This window comes from Leptosomus discolor, chromosome 8 (assembly GCF_034619465.1).
Source record: "Leptosomus discolor isolate bLepDis1 chromosome 8, bLepDis1.hap2, whole genome shotgun sequence".
In the NCBI taxonomy this organism is placed as follows: Eukaryota; Metazoa; Chordata; class Aves; order Leptosomiformes; family Leptosomidae; genus Leptosomus; species Leptosomus discolor.
The window spans coordinates 30,676,676-30,695,633 of record NC_141398.1 but is presented as its reverse complement, the minus strand read 5'-3'; the positions used below and the strand labels follow the sequence as shown (position 1 = coordinate 30,695,633).

General features: G+C 50.8%; 1 protein-coding gene across 1 annotated transcript; it reads left to right on the top strand.

Annotated features, from left to right (window-relative positions):
- The first annotated feature begins 9,307 nt into the window (after nucleotides 1-9,307).
- On the top strand, nucleotides 9,308-16,889 carry NRN1 (neuritin 1). The gene is made up of 3 exons (XM_086469450.1): nucleotides 9,308-9,362; nucleotides 13,587-13,731; nucleotides 16,658-16,889. The coding sequence occupies exons 1-3, from the start codon at nucleotides 9,308-9,310 to the stop codon at nucleotides 16,887-16,889; spliced, it is 432 nt and encodes a 143-aa protein (XP_086325576.1).
- The last annotated feature ends 2,069 nt before the right edge of the window (nucleotides 16,890-18,958 follow it).

Sequence of the window (18,958 nt, the reverse complement as noted above, 5' to 3'; positions counted from 1 at the left end):
TCCCCTCGTGCCAAGGCACAGCTCACAACACACGGACAGCCAGCTTAGCACGTAGTAAGAAGCCACCTCCAGCCAGCTGAGATACATGGGCTGACTCTGTTCATCCTCCCCTCCCATTTCCAGCATAAGATCAAATTGATCTGGCGTCCAATACCTGATACTGGGAGTACATGTTTATTAAGAGTAGAAGCTGATCTCACCAGGATATATGGCATACACTTCTCTACCTAGTGCCGTGCACCTAAATTTCCTTTAGCCATCCTGCCTTCCCCTGCTCTGTCCAGCAATCTCAGCTGAAGAATGCCCCTCAAAAAGAAAACAAGCTGTGCACTGCAGGGAGCCCAATTATGATACCGGAACTGGGATACAGGTACTGCCTAAGACTGCTAGCATGAATTGCTAGAGAACTTCCCAGATACCTTCATAATTCATTTATTTGACATGTTGGGGGCAGTAGGGGGAGAGACACTGGAAAATACGCACACCCCTCATACAGTTCTAAGTAAGAGCAAACACCTGGGTATGTTCACTGATAATGTTTAGCAGGTTATGTAGGAAATCGCTAGCTGTTCAAACATGTAATTGTGTGTTAACCTGCCTGCCTAACAGGGAAAAAAATAACAAGGATTCAGTAATGGAAGTATGGAATGCTTTTCCGCCTTGTTTCCCTGCAGACTGAAGACAGCTTATGCAACTTTATCCGTCTAAGTTTAAAAAAAATAATAATAAAATGACCTTTTAGGAGCCCTTCAGCAGCTTGGCAGTTGTGTTGTTCTAGTTCTTTCAACAATCAGATAAACTCAAGAACAATGTTATTTCCTGGCCAGGGGAGTAGAAAGTAAGCTATGGTTTCTCACATAGCCTGCTTCCTTGTACTTCTGAAACTCATCCTGCACAGGCAATGCTTTTCCCTGATGACAATTCAAAGCCTAGAGAGCTTTGTTTTTTACCCTATTTAAAAATAAATACTTGCTAATTATAGGACAAAAATAAAAAAAATCTCCATTCTACTGTGCTGTGCAATCCTGCTACTTGGCATGGGCAGAGGGTTCAGTCCACTGTTGCTGTGGGCAATGGGGAGGGCTGAAAAGGAAAAATCAATGCCATTTCTTGTTCAATTAAGTTCATTGTGATTCAGAACCACCTCCTCACACTGCAGAGCCTGCAAGAGATCAGTGCTGCAATCACTACCTTTTAGCAGCTTGCTTTCTCCATCTGGACCTGCACAAGCCACTCACTGGCAGGGCATCTGAGAAAAAGAAAGAATGGGGGAAAAAAAAAACCCAAACCCTCCTTGCGGGACCCTCTGAAATACATTGTCATAAATCTTGGGTCTTCAGGTGGGCATGTTACAGAGGGGGAGAGAGGGCAGTTTCCCCAGTAAGTCATTTTGTTTAGATGTCAGAACTACCACTGTCTTTTTACCCTTCAGTAAAAAGTTCACTCTCCTTGCTTCCTTGCCGAGAAATATCCGCGATACATATCTTGCTGCTTGGTCTCGCTCAGGCTAAGCAGTGTGATGGTCTGACTCAAAGTCTTTTGGAAGTCAATAGAAAGATGCTGGCGGGCTCTGCTGGACTACAGATCAGCTCAGACACCCGTATGCTCAGGAATCAGAGCTCAGTAGTAATGGCTATCAAGAGATCATGACGAAGGATTTTTAGGGTCCCTCCCAGGCCCTCGTCCACTTTAGTTATTCTATGGCAATTGTAAAACAAAACAACAACAAAAAAAATTACACATTTGTGGTAGAATGGGGTAACCTGGAGAGTTCTTGGTCCCAAGGCTCAGCCCGCTGAGGATGCCAAGGTCTACCATGGTACACTGTGCCCTCTCTGTGCCAGCACCAGCTCCAGCACCTCACAGGCCTGCTCAGCACCTCCCGAAAGAGAAGCCCAGGATGCTTGTGAGCATGTCTCACTCTAGTGACAGGACAGACAAACTACAACAGCCTGACACTCCAGTCTGCCTTAAATGGCTACTACCTGCTCCCTGAGCAGAGGGGGCTCGTCCAAGGCCCTTGGGGTTCAGTCCTGAATAGCTGGGGTCTAGCAGAGCAAACAGTTAATTCCAACACCCGAGGGCAAGAATGATCAGAGGTGACACAGGCAAAGAACAACATGAGAAAGACGAAACTCCTTGATGTTACTAGGCAAAGAAACTCCTTGATGTTACTAGGCAAAGGCCTTTGCTGCTCACAAAGGCCGTTTTAGATCCTGCATGTGTCTTAGCTAATGGCAATGCATAAGTGATGCATGAAACATCTTAGTCCAGAGCAATCCACATCACTTTTCAGCTTCTTTATTGCACTGCCAGCTCACACTGAGGAGCAAGACAGGTCCTCAAGAGGGCTGCTGTCTCTTTAGCTGCTCCATGCACCTATGAATAGTGGCCATAAAACTGCTCTTGATTTTTCCAGCTGCAGTCACCTGCGTGGCAGCTGACATGTGACAATGACATTTGAGTTAATAATTTCTGTTGATTTGGCACATACAAGCCAAATGTGGTCCAAATGTGGGTTCTGAAGAAGGATAGTTTTTAATGAATGTATACTTCTGCTCAAGTCATGCTTTTGTGAATCTAGTTCCCAGTTCACAGCAGGAAGCAGCTTTCTATTCAGATTCACAGGACTTAATTGCTGACCTTTCCCAGTTTCCAGAACTATGTTCCTAAAGCTAATAGTGGGGAAGGAGGGGGATGAAGAAGTTGCATGAACTCAACATCTCTGCAAATCAGATTGCAGACTCCTGTACAGATCCATCCTGGTTTTCCTTGTCACAGAGCCCTTTTCACCTCTGTATACATTCTTCTTCCCAGATTTCATTCTTCGTAGGAAAGTGAGATCTCACTTGAATTTCTTGCAATGCACGTGTGACTGGCAGAACATCTGTCCTGGCAATGTTCTCATCAGCCCACAACTAATTAACACACCATTTTTCTGCTCCCTAAATCCCCCATGTTCCCCTGAAACTTTGGTTTTCATGACTAAGGTTTGATGAACAAAAATTTGAAATGTAGAAGCAGCATCTTCCCATGATAGCTGGAAATCTGACATGGCTCTTTAAATATATATTTCTGTTTTTTTCTAGGACAAATTATATTGACTGTTAAAAACTGAGAGTGGTATTTCTGTTATTGAAGTCTTACTGTAACTGAAGGTTAATAGCTCCTGTGGCAGTAGATACTCTATAAATCAATGGAAGAAACACGTGAACCAGAGTATCACCCCACTGAGGAATGTCCCATCTCACTGTGGTCAATAGAAGTTGTGGTGCCAATGTCCATGGAAGCAGGAAATGTTCACGTGCCCGCAACCTTTAGGACTAGTTATTGATACATACTGAGGATAAAGGCTTTGTGCAGCCAGTTTGTGTTCTGGCAATGACGTTGTTATTCTAGAACCAGAGCTTGGTTCTGAACCAAGATCCAGAACTTGGTTACCGGCATTTGCAACCAGAGAAACTGAAATCTTAATACCATGGGAGTGCATTCAAGGTCATTCTCATCCACTCAGGATGACTGGTATCTGGACCAAGGTGCCTCAAAGATGTCAGAGAATGATCAACTGCTCTGGTACAATACATAGAGTTCTTCACTAATGTTCCAACTCTTTACGCAGTGTGCATTTCACCATAATGAAGCAATCACTGGAACAACCTCCCCTCGGATGTGGTGGATTCCCTAGAACTGGAGGTTTACAAGGCGTGACTGGACAGGGTGCTAGATAATGTCATCTAGGCTCCCTTTTCCACAAAAGCTTGGACCAGGTGATTTCTGAAGCTCCCTTCCAACCTGGGCTGTCCTATGGTTCTGTGTTCTTTCACAATAGTAAGCCTGGATGCCGGGAAATCCACTGATATCAGCCTTTTCACAGCCATTTTCCAAGTCTATATACTTCCCTCCAGCCTGTGATGAAAAGCATACAGACTGGCTTTAAGTTTATGATTCTGGAAGGAAAATTTCAGTGGTAAAGACACTGCTTTCTTCTGAGACTGCATTACTGAAACCATCCTACTCTTTGACACATTCACAGGCACCTTAAGCAAATCATGTGTTGCAAACATAATTGTAGTGGGTGTGAACTCCATCTGGCTAGAGCAGTGCAGGCTTGCATACCTCCCCTCAGCTTGCCTGGGCTCAGCAGCAACGCCAGTGCCACAATCCGACATAAAGGGGTCATGCTAATAAGCTGCAGAATTTCGAGTGCACACACAGACACCCTCCTAAAAATATACCTCTGAGGAGTGCCGTTAAGTGCAAACCCTACTGTTTCTGTAATAGATAGTGTTTTCCATCCTGGATTGGCTGGCACAAGCTGATCATGGTCAAGTGACATCTTGTTTTTTTAAGACTGCTTTTTAAAAGTAAAAGTTACTGAAGAACGAACACAGAGGCTGAGCTTTCAAAAGAACTTAGTGAAGTCTGGCATTCCCATTTTCCCCTTTGAAAACCCCAGAAGCTGAGACTGAGGATTGCATTATTCTAATCACTTTCTAAGTTTATATCAGATCGTTGTTTTCTGTGTCAAATAGGTTACAAATACCTTACGCAGCATTTTCCATTTTTTAAAGATTTGATACCAAGCAGTCACATCCCTTTTACATCCATTCAGCCGTATTTCTTTCCCAGTTTTATATTTAGAACCATAGCAACAGTTTATATTTTCAGAAATATATTTTCACAGACATCAAATGACGATGATGTTCATGGTGAAGGACAAGCACCATTTTAGTACTAATTTCTAAGCGGATGTGGGGCAAATTCTGGTCTCTGATGTATAACTTCAATTTTTTTCTGCTTAGCTAAAGTCAGATACATCCACTCAGTAGTGAAGCCAGATGTCTAATAAACAAGGCCATCCAAAAAATCTTCAGAACTCTGGCCATTATCAAAAGGTATTTCTTTAATCCTACCTATCACATTTTTGGTGTGTTCTCATTTTTTTTTCTACTTAAATAAAATCTTGGAGGATCATACTGTGAACAGCTATTCATTTATCAGCTAGGTTTGATATTTTCATGTATTTTTCTGCCTGGCCACCCCACCTCTAGGGAAAGCAGCAGCTGAGGGCTGGGAGCCACAGCACAAGCAAGGACAGCCACCTCTGCGGGCCTGTAAAGCTGTCACTCTGTCCCCTTTTCTTGGGGGATCTGTGAGACAGGAGGGTGCAGAGACACAAGCCACTAGCTCCTGTTTCATCTCAGCTTCACTAGGGCCAGATCTAAGGCTGATGGTGAGAGAGAGTAAAAGCAAAGACTCACCTCCTGGTAGAGGCGATGTTACTGCAGGATGAGCTAAGAGCGAATACATTTCTCACACACCCATAGGAGGGACTTTCAAATATCACCGTGATCACCAGACCCTCCCCTCCAACCTAAGCTAATGCTTAGAATAAATTAGTCTCTGACTGACAGCACCAAAGATTCAGGTTTTATCCCTATTACTAGCCCACAGCTGTGAACTGAGGAGCCAACGGTCTCAGTTGTTTGAAGAGATATTTTGCATTTAAAAAAAAAAAAAAAGGGATGAAGGGAAAAAGAAATGCAGAGATCCAGCCAGCTTTGCCAGGGAAAGCAGCTCTCTCTGCTACCTTGAGCTGGCTGCCTCTTTTGAGGTTCAGCCATGACAGTCAGCTGAAAGCTAAATGAGAAACACAGCCACAAAATGCGGTGGATCCCCTTGCGGTAGATGATTTAGATGGAGCTGAGCTCGCATTAAATCAGCTGCCCAGCACGCTGCTCTCCGCCTGTCAGTGACAGCGCAGGGCTGCCCACCCAAACACTTCCCCAGCCACTCACGCACACGGTGCAGCCCACACTGCCCTCGCCACCGCTATCTCTGGCAGAGCTATATCTGGCCAGCAGCCGTAGGCTCTGTCCGTCTGCCTCCGCCACGGCAGCCATCACGCGAAGCCACAGGATGACACTGCCTCCAACCCTACAAGCAGAGCATGAGACTGCTGTGAGGACGGAGCCCTTTTTTCTTAAAAACGGGGGCAAAATCATGCTGATGAGCAAATTGTCCTAACAGGGACTGAGCAAGACACCACCGAAAGCGCCTCTTCTGAAATATACATGGATGTCTCTTAGAGACAGGCTGATTTGCAAGCACCTTCTAATACCACATTGAAAAAAATTTAAAAGGAGGGTGGTTTGATAAACAACTGTCCCCACTTCATCCTGCTCCCTGGCTCCTAGCAGAGCTGAGTGCTGCTATTTGAGACAGGCTGAAACCGCTGGCTTTTGTTCAGAATCCATTGCGTGAGGGGCCCCTTCCTGGGGCAGGGAAGGTGGTAAGGCTGAAGCCAGGCTTGAGTTTCAGACAGAGCTGGACTGCCCCAACAGTCAAGAACATTTAGAGGAATTTGGCCAGGCCCTTTTTGCCTCTGTAATTGATGCCTCTAGCTGTTAGATCTTTTGTGTTGCTGTTTGGCCAGAAAACCCTTAGAAATGCCTGTTCTTAAGAGATTTGTGGCCAGATTGCCAGAGGCTCTAGTCATTTCGGTGGTGATGGACGTACCAAAAGCCAGATATTAAACTCTTCCTGATCGTGCATTGGAAACTGCCCTGAAGTTCATTCCAAAGCAGATTTACATAGTGTAATGTCAAAATCATGTTCAACACAAGCCTCTTGGAGCCAGCCCAACTTTTAACCTGAAGCTACCGCTTGTCTGCCCTCAGAAAAAAAAAAAAGGATCAGACAAAAATCATAGCAGGTATGAATGTATAAATAAACCAATACAGTTATCAATAAGGCAGAGGAGTGAAATGTCAAATTCGTCTTGCTGCAGCCTCCACAACCTGGTGCTCCTGCAAGGGTGCCTTGTCGTTCTTAACAGCAAATGCAGCCACAAGTGGCCAAGCTGCCAAGAGCTAGTAGGTTCAATGTTTATATCCATGTACCTCAACTCACACTGCTTTCATCCTCCCCTTTTTCTGCTGATAAGGCACTGACTGTGAAACATAAAATATCTTTCGAGCTATCTAAACTGTCCCTCCTGGGAAAAGGACAGGAGTCCACAATTTGATATGCACTTCAGCCTCTCTGTTGCATTACAAAAGCAACCACCACCACAGCAGCAAGGAGCTGGGTAAAAATGTTTCACCTTAGCTCCAGATTAAACTAAAATCTTTCATTCCTTGAAAGAGAACATGGTGCACAATCCGAAGATTAGCCCTAGCCTCCTTGTTGCCACCAATATCTTCAGAAGCGCGTAAAAGACAACTCTGCTCTTGGCTGCAGCTTTGTGGCTGAGGGAATGGAATGGCAAGATGTCAGGGGACACGGCACCCTCTGCCTGTGCTTTGCACTGCATTCACTACCATGTGTCTGGACGCAGGCTGAGCTAGCTCTGGGAACTGGCTGAAAACGAACTTTTTTTTTTTTTTTTCAGATTCCTCAGGTTAGTTTTCAGCCAGCTCTGTCCTATAACCTGGCTCACTGTCCATAGTGGAGATCTATAAACAGGAAGAAAAGGTGGAACAAAAAGGAAGAGTGGGAAGGTGCAGTGGAAACAAGCCAGTGTTTCTCACCTGCAGGCCCCAGCTGACTGCTAGCGTGGCTACCCAGCATTATACCTGCTCTCCAGCTGAAGAAACAGAGGTTGGGGTTTGACGACAGTTTCACGACAGCTTTAAGAGGATACATGTGCAGGCTGCCTCTGCACACATAGTAGACCTAAAGAGGCAACAGCAAGGAAGCTTTCCATCTTGCCCTCCAGTTTCCTTACTTCCGGTTGCACTGATTCATTTAGCCCTGTGCAATCGCTGTCCTGCCTGGTGGGCTTCAGGCATTTGCAGACTATGGGGATCATGGGGACGGAGCCTGGCAGCTGCTGTCCCTCTGTCATTGAAGTCCAAGTATTGTCACGGGTGATTTCTTAAAACAGAGGGACCAACTGGTAGCCCAGCTGGTCCAGGGCTATGCAGCACTACCAGCACAGTGGGATTGCAGAGAGGGGGAGACTTGGGACAGGGAAGGGTGAAGGTCAACAGTAGTTCTCACTCCCACCAGTCCCCCTTTGACTCCTGGAGACGCTACAGATGGCTGGTGAAGATCAGGGCTGAGCTAGGGGGGAATAACTTCGCAGTGGAAGAGCTCAGGGGGAAGGCTGTAAGGCAGTGTTTTGGCTGGTTACTTTGCACTAGGAGAAGCCCACACCGGCACTTTTAGGTTCCTCTCGCACTGCTGGAGGGGATGGCCCTGAGGAGGGTCCTAGGAGGGCGTCAGGCTGCAGGAGCCCCCCAGACCAAGCTCTGTCCCGGGCGGGGCTCCGCGTAGCCTCGGCCGGCACCATCCCAGCCCCGCCACACCTCCAGCCTGTCCCCAGGGCATGGGGTGCGGTGGTCCCCAGCCGCAGGCTGGCCCCACTGCGGCTCCCCAGGGCTACCCCACGCGTGGACCCTTTCCTGCAGCCCCGCAGCCGGGCTGCCGCCGCCGGCGTTGAGCACAGGCAATAGGGCCGGGAAAGACCAGCTCCCCCCACCCCGCCCAGCTCCCCCCACCCCCGTCAGCCTGGGAGTGACGTCATGGTGGGGGAGGGGCGGGCAGGGGGAGGGGACACACACACACGCACCTCCCTTTCCTCCTCTCCGCTCCGCAGAGCGGGGGCCGGGCCGGCCAGCCCCGACGGGGCGGCCCAGGCGCGGGGAGGGGGGGTGGGGAGTTTCTGCCATGCTATCCCCACCCCCGGGGGGGCGGCTCCTCCGTCTGCGTGTGTGTGTGTGTGTATGTGTGCGTGTGTGTGTGTGCGCGCGCGCGCTCGTGTGCGTGTGTCCCCCCCGCCCCCGCATCCCTCCTGCGCCCGTGGGACGCTCCCGGCTGCCGCCTCCCCCCCCCCCCCCCTCCCCGCACCGCGGCCACACGGGGCAGGAGGAGCGCGGGGCTGGGGGCGGGGGGGGAGAGTTTCTCGGTGATTAATGGGGCGGGGGGACACGGGGAGAGGGGATAAATCCAGCCTGTGATGCCTATAATGGCGTTTCTCGTCCAAAGTGCACATTTAAAAAAAAAAAAAGAAGGGGGAAAAAGCCCCGGTCCGTGTCATCCCCCCGCGTCAGGGCCGGTGGTGGGCGTGAAGCTGTACTTCCCCCGCCCCCTCCTAATGGAGCGAACCATTCCCAGCTAGTCCTCCTCGCCCTCTCCCTCTGCCTCCCTCTTTCTCTCCTTCTCCTCTTGTCTCCCCCCCTTGTCTGCAAAGTCCTCCGCTGCTCGGAACTTGTTGGCAATGCCTATTTTTCAGCTTTCCCCCACGTTCTCCAAAGTAACTATTTAAAGATCTGCAGCCGCAAATGGTTTTACTAAATGTAGGATGGGACTTAAGTTGAACGGCAGATATATTTCTCTGATCCTTGCTGTACAGATAGGTAAGTGGACTGCCAAATTCGGTATCAAGTTGTGTGCACCAAAGCCCGGCTGATGCATGCAGAAGCGGAATGTCGGAATAACCTGCGCTGACGGCCGCGGCTTGGGGCGGCGGAGGGACCCCCGCTCCCCGCTCCCTCTGCCTCCTTCCCGGTGGCATCTTCTCGGTTCTTCACGCCGTCAAGGCAGGCGGGTTCGCAGGAAAGGGCGCCGATTTCTTATTCCCCTTAAACCACTTTTGTTGTTCGTTTTTCTGAATCAGTGCATGCTCATTCATCGCTTTTATTATTTTTTTTTTTACCCTCTTATTCTTCTTCTTTTCCCCCCTCTCCTGTTCTCTCCGTCCCCACGAACGACTGCGTTTGTGTCTGCTTTTCGGATATCCCCTGCATTCCTTTTCACCGACAATTTGGGGACTCCAATGCTAAGAAACCCCCCCCCTCCTCGAGGGACAGAGAAATAAGAACGCACAAAATGGCTTGCGAGAGATCTAGCTGGGAAGTTTTTTCGCAGAAAATCAGGGGGACAAACGAAGGGCTGCCTTTGGGAACTTGGAGGCTTTCCCATTTGCAGAGCAGCCTAAAACCAAGCAAAACCCATCACTAACTTAAAAAAAAAAAAAAAAAAAAAAAAAAAAAAAAAAAAAAGCCACCCGAATGCGGTGATTAAACAAATAAAAATTATTTTTAAATTGCGAAGTCCCACAGCCCGATCGTTAATTTTGTGCTCAGAGAACCGCTGTCAAAAAACGAGCGGGTCCAAAAAATGTCTATATATGCTAAGTTACTTGAAATAGAATAGGTTTCCCTCCACGCCGGTATGTGTATTTGTGTGCTCGTTGCTGATCTTGTTTAGCATCTTGGGTTTTTCGCTGGTTCTTTTTGGTGTTTTGTTTTCTAGTTAATTTTATTCAACATTTTTTTGCTGAAAAATTTTTGAGTTAGAGATATTAAACAGTCTCCAAGTTAATAATCACTTTGGTGCTGTACAGGCAAATTTTAAAGATTATGTATGAATATGTATATTCCCGAGGATGATCCAAAACTGGGCTTCAAGGGAAGGGCGATTAAAGTGCGTCTTTTATTATCCAGATTGTCAGGTGTGAAGAGACCTTTGAAAATATTTGCCTGCAAAGGAATTCCGCTACGATTAAAAAAAAAAAAAAAAAAAAAAAAAATGCTCGGCATCGCTATTTAGAGATCCTTCTGCTCGGTCACCCTCCTCTCCAGACAATCTCTGCAGCATTTCGTGGGTACCAAAAGGAAGAAGGGGGGGGGGGGGGGGGGGGGGGGGATAAATAAGAGGGGGGGAGAGAACAAGAAAGGGAGGAAAGAAGAAGGCAAAATGCCTTGAACATTTCCTCATCGAGAAAAGATTAAAAAAATAAGAAATATTGCGATGAAATGTTGACCTCTGGAAAGCGTGGATACACGATGCAAACCCCTCCATTCGTATAACCATTCCATTTTAAATAAGGCTGAACTCTTCAGAAGGCCATTTTCTGTACTGTCAGAGAAAGAAGGGGGAAGGCATTATTTGGATGTTATCCTTAATTTCAGTTCTTGCATTTTGTTTGTTTGTTTGTTCGTTTGGAGGACGAGGATTTTCTCTCATTTGTGTATGTTTGATTCAACCGGGGGAGGATTTTATGCACGGTGAAATGTCAAAAGGTAGCTAGAGTCGCTGGGAATCGCCTTCCGCGGGCTGGCGTGGGCATGAGCGGTCATTTGAAAAGTTACCCCCAAATATTGTCGCACACCGCGGAACTGGTGGCGGTGCGGTCGCTTTGCGGTGCCCTGGGAGAGGACGGCTCTGAAGCTCCTGGAGTGCTTTTTCTCCCCTCTGCTCCTCCTTCGGTATTTCGGGTAACCTTCCCCCCCCCCCCCCCCCCAAATCAGCTTCTGGCTGTCGGTGTGGGGTTTGCAAAGGACTGTTTGCTTTTGCCCCATCCCTGGTAACGGCTCTTGTGAAATGGATGTTCGGCTCGTTCCCAAAATGTCTATGCACCGGGGCTTAAAAAATAAAAGAAAAAAAAATAGTTAGTTAGTTATTTGTTTCTTGGGGCAGAGGGGATTTGAGCTGTCCGAAATCCCTGACATTTGGGGAGGTGACGGGGACGGGCGGGGGGGACGCGGGGTCTGAGTCTCCGCGGAAGGCGCCCAGGGACGGGAGGGGTGGCCCAGGCGCAGCTAAAGGGCAGGCGGACTGAGCGGACGGGTAGCGGGTTTCGTGGAGGGGCCACGATCCGTTACGGATGGCTCCTGCGGTCCTGCTGCACTGCAAATTGCTGCACACCCCTGTCTTTGAAGTAGGAGGGGGCGGGGAAGGGGGGGGGGGGGAAGTCGGGGCCACGGCAAAGCGCAATCGACCTAGTTCAAGAGAAATCCCGCTGTCGTTTAACCGGGCAAAAGCAGCGTCTGTCCGCTTTTTTTAAAAAAAAAAAAAAAAAAATTTAAACTGGTGGAGTTCAGGACGGCTTTGGACCCGAGGGTACTCTGGGCCCCACACAGGACCAGGCCGCCCCGCGGCGGGGAGGGATGCTCTGAATCCCGCTGGTCCCAAACCTGACCCTCTACCACGCTCCCTCTCCGGCCTGGGGCAGGGCTCCGCTTCGGATCCCCTCTTTTGAGCGCAGCCTGTCACATTTTTGGAGCAATTCCCGTTAACTTCCCCTCCCCTTTCCCTCTGTAGATGCCGGAGTGGGATGGAGCGGGTTTTATAGGACATGGTTTTACCCTCGGGATGGTCCTCGGTTCTTCTCGGTTTGTTTGCCTGGCTTTTTTTCCTGCCGTAGCCAATGTCTGTAGCCTGCTGGGGGTTCGGTGTGACGGCTGGTGCTGGGGTGTGTGTAGAGGGGAGTGGCCACCAAGTCGTGTTCGCGATGAATCAAACAGCAAGAGGGGGATTTGGGTCGAATCAGTCCCTTTTGGAGTCAGCGATTTAGCTTGTAACCAGTGCACGGCAAAGTCCCACTTCCCCCCACCGCCACAGCCATGCCCTGGGGTAGGGAGGGTACCCCCTCACCTCAACACACCCGCCTCCGGCGGTGTGGGCGGTCGGGGGCTCCTCCGAAAGAGAGGGGGGCAGCCCCCTCCCTCCCGCGCTGGCCGCAGCCATATCCCAGCTGCGCTGCCAGGGGTCGAGCCGGGGCCTAGGGACACCACGGCGTCCCCAACCCCCGTTGGGAGACCGCAGGAGAGCGGTTAGGGATCGGCACACACACACACACACACACACACCCCTCCTACCTCCTCCCTCCCTGTCCCCGGGTACCCCAGCCCGCCGGCTGCGGCTGCGGCGCGGGCTGATGCGGGCGTGTGCGCCGTGCTGCGCGGTGCTGCGCGGTGCACAGGCCGTGGCTTGAGTGCTGCGGGCCGCGTCGCGCCGCAGCAGCGTCCCTGCGTCCCGCCCCGTCCCCCCGCAGGGTTCGGCCCGGCAGCCGCCAGCACCCGGGAGGAGCCGCCTCCCGCACGCCGCCGTTCGCTTTCTTTCCCGGTTTGCAGGCGGTTGCTCTCGGGTTCGTTACGACTTGTACTCTATCGTTTCCTGGCGCAATCCCGAAGGACGCCTGAGGCAGCAGGTTTGAGGGAGCGGGATTCATCCCTGCCCCTTCCCGCTGCCGGCACCCTCGCAGCTGTGTGCGTGGTTTTGGGGTCGCTTCTGTTCGTGTCGTTATCGCAGCTCTTTCTAGTGATTTTTTTCCCCCCTCCCCGCTGCGTCTTGCACGACATTTGCGAAGCGACCCGGGCAATAGGGAGCCATGTGTGTGTGCGTGTGTGTGCGCCAGCACCCGCACGGAAAAACGCGCCTGCTGCTTCCAGGAGGAATTTTCTAACAAAGGAGCAAGTCCGGGAAGAAGCAGGCAGCGCATCTTCACCTACCCGCCGCGCAAAAAAAAAAAAAAAAAAAAAATAAAATAAAAAAAAAAATTTAAAAAAAAGGTTGAAATCAACGCCGTTAACCCACGGACACCGAAAACACCGGTGCTAAAAGAGCGAAGGGCTAAAAGCACCTGACTCATGTCCCCGAGTGCCCGATAGAGACCCTGGCTCTGTCCCACCGCCCTCCTCCTGCCCCCAGAAGGCCGCTGCCCGCCGGGGCAGTTGGGATGGGGGGGTAGGGGTGGGATGGGGAAGGGAAGGGGAGGAGAGGTGGGGGCGGCGGAGCGGGGGGCCGGGGCGGGCGGGAAGCCGGCGGTGCTGACCTGTGCCCCTGCCCCCCCCCAGCGTACCTGGTGCAGGCGGTGAGAGCGGCGGGGCGGTGCGATGCGGTCTTTAGGGGCTTCTCGGACTGTTTGCTGCGGCTGGGCGATAACATGGCCAACTACCCGCAGGACCTGGACGACAAGAGAAATCTCCAAACAATCTGCGCGTAGGTCTTTACTCTCTCCTTCGGGGCCGCGGGGGGGAGAACGGGACTAAGGGGTCACCCGGGGCTGGGCAAAAGGGCCGAGGCTGGATGGTGGCCGTGGGAAGCGAAGCAACAGAAGTAACAGGGGGTCTGGCGTTTTGGGGTTGGATTCTCAGCTCCAGGGTCCCGCCAAGCGTACTGCCATGGGGACAGGTCGGGGCTTGGAGAACAGTGAAGTCTGGAGGGAGGTTTTACAATTTTAAATTTTTAAATTTTTAATTTTTTCCCTCCGTGAGTTTGGGTGGGGTTTCTTTTTTTCTTTTTTTTTTTTTTTTTTTCTTTTTTCCTCCCCTCCCTAGGTCCTCGCTTGTATTCTTTCCCCTCTCCTGCTTTGCACTAGGGTATTGACATCACCTGCGCGGAGGTTGTTACCCCTTTCCTTGTTGCTGCCTTTGGGACGACTCGCTGGCAGGCTCTGGGGTCCCCTCGGGCGCTCAAGGCAGAGGCAAGCTGGAGGGAGGCAGCTTATCCCGGCCGGGGACAGCCGGCGCTGGGGAGGCGAGTCCTCGGGAAACAAAACGTAATTAAAAAGAAAAGAGCCCAGCCACAATATTAATCGCCCAGCGGCATCGGGACGGCAGTCCCAGCGGCAGCTCTCCTCCACCCCCTGTGTCCCTCGGGCCCTCCTGCTCCCCGGGGAAAGCCCTCCTCCCCCCCAGTTTCGCCCCACTCCTAGCACAGGGGGAAGGAGAAGGGAGGGGCAACGATAAAGAGGGGGAAAAAAATAAAACCAAGAACAACAAAAAAAAAGAGAGAAAAAGAGTTCACCTTGCAAGATCTGCTCCTGCTCCCCTCTTTCCCAATTCCTCTCCGCAGCTGGAGGAACTGGGACAGCTGGAGGAGCCCTAAATTTGGGGCAGTTTTCCCCAGAGCTCCGGGCAGCGGATCTTACCAGGGCGAGGGAAACCTGAGGCGGCTGCCGGGGCTGGGGGAGCCGCCAGCTCCGGCCTTGCCCGCCCCGCTTCGGGGTCTCGTGTCGCGGGAAGGGAGGCAGAAACGGATATTTTCGATACTTTTGGGGAAAAAAAAAAAATAAAATCCGGCTGCACAGGATGTTGTCCCGTCTCCCCATTTCTATTTTCCGGCATATATTTTCCCCCGCTGAAAAAAAAAATAAAAAAAACAATTAATAAAAAAAAGAAAATCATATTTAGAAACGAGATAATGTCCTTAGACATGAATATGTTTGGATTTTTTTTTCTGATTTTGCTCCTCTAAAATCAGAAAACGAAGAACATGAAATGGGAAGAGGAAAGGAAAGGGAAAGGGAACAGAGAAAATAAAAGAGAGAAGAGACTCTGTAACCCTCCTCTCTTCTCTTCCTACCTAGAGATTTCTGGGCCAAGCACCTGCTACGGCTGGCACCTCTCTGTAAATGCTAGGTTGCAGTTTACCCTGTGTCCTGCATGCGGAATAAATACCCAGGGACAGCAGTGTCCTATCATGATGTCCTTTGGCCCTGGAGTGTCGGACCAGAGGTGGTCCCGACCTGTAAAAAGTATCTCTTTTCCCATCAAGACTCTTTTCCCGACCACCTCCCCCCACCCTATTGCCTTCGCCCTGTGCTGGGATGTGTATTGAAAGAAGATGGGGGAAGATTTAATTTTCCTTTGGGAGATGCAATTACAGCAGAAATACTGCAGGAGAGGCACAATCTCAGACTCTGGCTTCTCAGTATCTCATTATTTATTACAAATGTAGCAAACATTGGGAGTCTACAACCATTTTAGAGTGCTCATAAATTAGAGGCTGTAGAACTACTTTGAAAAAAAAAAAAAAAAAAGAAAGAAAAAAAAAAGAGTCAAGATCCAAATTTGCAGGCGCCTGCCTTGAGGCCAGGGGTGAACAGAAAGCAGATGGCAGATTCGGGGTGATTTTCGATAACTCAGAGGCGGAGAGGAAAGGTTCTTCCAGTCCCCTCTCCCCGCAAGTGGGGCAGTGGGACGGGTCCTGCCCCAGCGGCAAAGCCCGGTCCAGTCCCCGTGAAGAAGGGAATTAAAAGGAAAAAGGAAAGTCTGTGGGAACAGCTGGAAATTACCCTGGGGAAGGGGAGACCCTTCGCTGCCTATAGCCCCGGCCATGGATGAGGAGTCCCTCTCGCCAGTCTCCGCGCTGTGGATCTGTGCGGGATGCCGAGGAGGGTCCAAGAGGGGAAGGTGCTCCTTCCTCCTTCTCCTCCTCTTCCTCCTTCTCCTCTTCCTCCTTCTCCTCCTCTTCCCTTCATGCTCCCGCAGTCAGGGCCCTCTACCGCCCCGGGGGGTCCCTCCCGAGGGTTTCTAACGCCGCACCGGGACCCTCCAGGATACCGCCTCCCCCCCCCCCCCCCAGGAAAAGAGATGCCTTTCCCACCCCCATCTGCCAGCTCCCACTGGCGACGAAAAACCCTCGAGACTAGCCCGTGGGCTCCTAGGCTGGCCTCTGCCGGCTGGGGGGTGCATGCCTTCTCCCCTCGTCAGGCAAAGACCCCGTCCGACAGAGACCCAGCAAAGCAATTTTTGCACCAGCCCGGGCTGGCGCCCAAGGCGGGGTTGGGGAAAGGGGGGAACCCCCGAAACCACAGCCAGGGGCAGCCCCCCCGGGAGATAGCAGGGGAGCCGGTGCCCAGCACAAAGCGTGCGCACAGGGTGGGCTGTTGTGCAGTCCGGGGAAGGACTTCACACCCGCCCCTCCCCTCCCCCCCCCCCCCCCAGACACTTGGTGTCTCTGCAGCAGGTGCCGGGTTTTAAAGCGGGGGAGGCAGCGGCTCCTCCCCGCCAGGCGCCAGCCACCCTTTAAGGCATGTCCCCGCTCCACTCTGCCGTCGGGGGCAGCGGGCCTGAGGGGGCGGCCCCCCCCAGGAAGATGGGTGCGTGCTTGTTTTGATGCCGGCTGCTCTCCCCTCCTACAGGTACTGGGATGATTTCCACGCCTGCACCCTCACAGCGCTCACCGATTGCCAGGAAGGAGCGACAGACCTCTGGGAGAAATTGAGACGGGAATCCAAAAACCTCGATTTCCAAGGCAGCTTATTTGAACTGTGCGGAGGCGGCAGCGGCGCGGCACCGTCCCTCCTCCCGCCGGCTTTGCCTCTGCTCCTGGCGGCTCTGTGGGCCGCGCTAGTGACCTGGCTGCCTTTCTAGCGGGGCGAGCACACTCACACCCACACCCTCTCCATGTGCTGGATCCGTAGAGGAAATGTCCATCCGTTGCTTTGGGGACGTTGTGCTTTTCTGTGGTTGATGATGATGATGGTGGTGGTGGCTGATGATGGTGAAACACCCATGTAGGACTGTGGAAGCGTTCTCCCTTTATATTTTTTTTTTGTGTGTGTGTGTTTTATTTGCCAAATGTTACCAAACAGGCAGCGGCGCGCAGCCCAAATCGGACCTCAGCTTTACTATCGCTTCGAATCAAAAATAGAAAAAAAAAAAAAAAACACCAAACTGGAGCCCTCGTTGTGCAAAAGCAATCTCAGGAACGGCTCCGGGCCACCTAATGCTAAGGCTGTAGTCGGCCGGGATACCTCCCGGCGGGCCAGGGGCTCCTCTAAAAATGTGGCAGTGTGCGAGGCGAGAACAAAAACACAGACAAAAAAAAGGTACTGGCGATGAATCCAAGGTAGATGTCCACGTGTGAAGCATATGGTGAATAATTCACAATCTCTCATCTTTCCTCCACAGTCGCTTGTTTTTTGGTCATTCCACTGAAAAAAAAAAATAAAAAAAACATTTTACAAGACCATTTTTCCTCAAGGGGAAAACAGAGCGAGAGAGAGAGGAGGGGTGGGGGAAGCGAACAGTTAAAGAAGGAAGGGAAGAGCGAAAGAGAGAGATATATCTAAATTCCCGGAGTGAAGGAATGCTGCTAACAGGTCTCTGAGAGTTTACCTTTACTTGCTGTTCGAAGGCATCTTTCCGAATTCACTGCCTTTAATTTTTTCCTCCTCTTTGTTTTAGATGTTACACATACCAGTAAAATACCTGAATATCCAACCGTAGAGATCACAAAAAGGGGGCTTAAATGTAAACATAAAGAAGAAAAAACAAACAAACAAACAAACACCAACAACAGCAAAATGACTTTGAAAAAAAAAAAAGAGCTTTGATTTTAAAAGAGATGAAAAATGTAATTTAAACAAAAGTTTATTATAAAGTCAATTCAGCAAAAAAAATAACAAAAAAAGATTTGCTACAAAGTATAGACAGAAGTATAAAATAAAAATTATTGTTTGAAATGAGGCTGTCGTCCTTTTTATAAAATATGCCTAAAGTATATTGAAAACGACAGGGCTTTTAAGGCAAGGAAGGCTAAACGGACCCCTTGATGAACATCGCAATTTCAGTTCAAACAAGGACAGGGCGGCTGAATTGGTTAGTCAGAGCCTTCCTTTTCTTTCTTTCTTCTGTTTTTTTGTTTTTTTGTTTTTTTGTTTTTTTTTTTCCCAATTCTTTCTTAAAAATAGGTTATGAGTGCTCCCACCCTCCTCCTCCTTCTGAACCCCCAAACCGTAGCACCCCCGGCCCCCAGCTGCCCGCAGCCGCCGAAGGAAGCCCCGCGGGCGGCGGGGGCGGGCGACGCGGCGGTCCCGCGGGGGCGGGAGCGGGGCGCGGAGCGGTGCGGGGCGGCGCGGAGCCCCGGCAGAGGGAGGGCAGCAACCACCATTAAAGAGGAGGCTGCGGAGCCGGAGCCGGGGCGCAGAGGAGCCCTTTCATAATTAATAAGGCAGCTCAGCCGAAGGAGCGAGGGGAAGGGGGGGGACGGGGTATTGATTTCGCAGCAGAAGCTGCTCTAACCTCGGCTATTTATAGGCGCCTGATGCCTTTATAAAGAAATACACATCAAAGAGTAAACACGTCCTTTTTACTTACAACGCGAGAGCCCAGCTGGTGACCGGGGGTGGGTGGGTGAGAGGGTGATGGGGAGGTAGGGGCGGCGAATTTGTTTGAGGTGATTTATTCCGGTGGGGAGCCTTTGCCTGTGCAATAGCTCTGCTTTGCCAATGTGCCGGGTGGCAGGGTCTCTCTCTCCTTCGCCCCCTCTCTCTGCTCCCCTTCCTTCCCCAGGTCTGCAATGTAATGTGTAAGCAATAGCAAATGTAACAGTTCATAAATCAAACAGTGGGTCGCAAGCCAATCTGCATTTCCCAAACGGATTGAATCCCAGCAACGAATGCGCTCAGGAACTGGAGCCAGGCGCCTTCACCACTGGA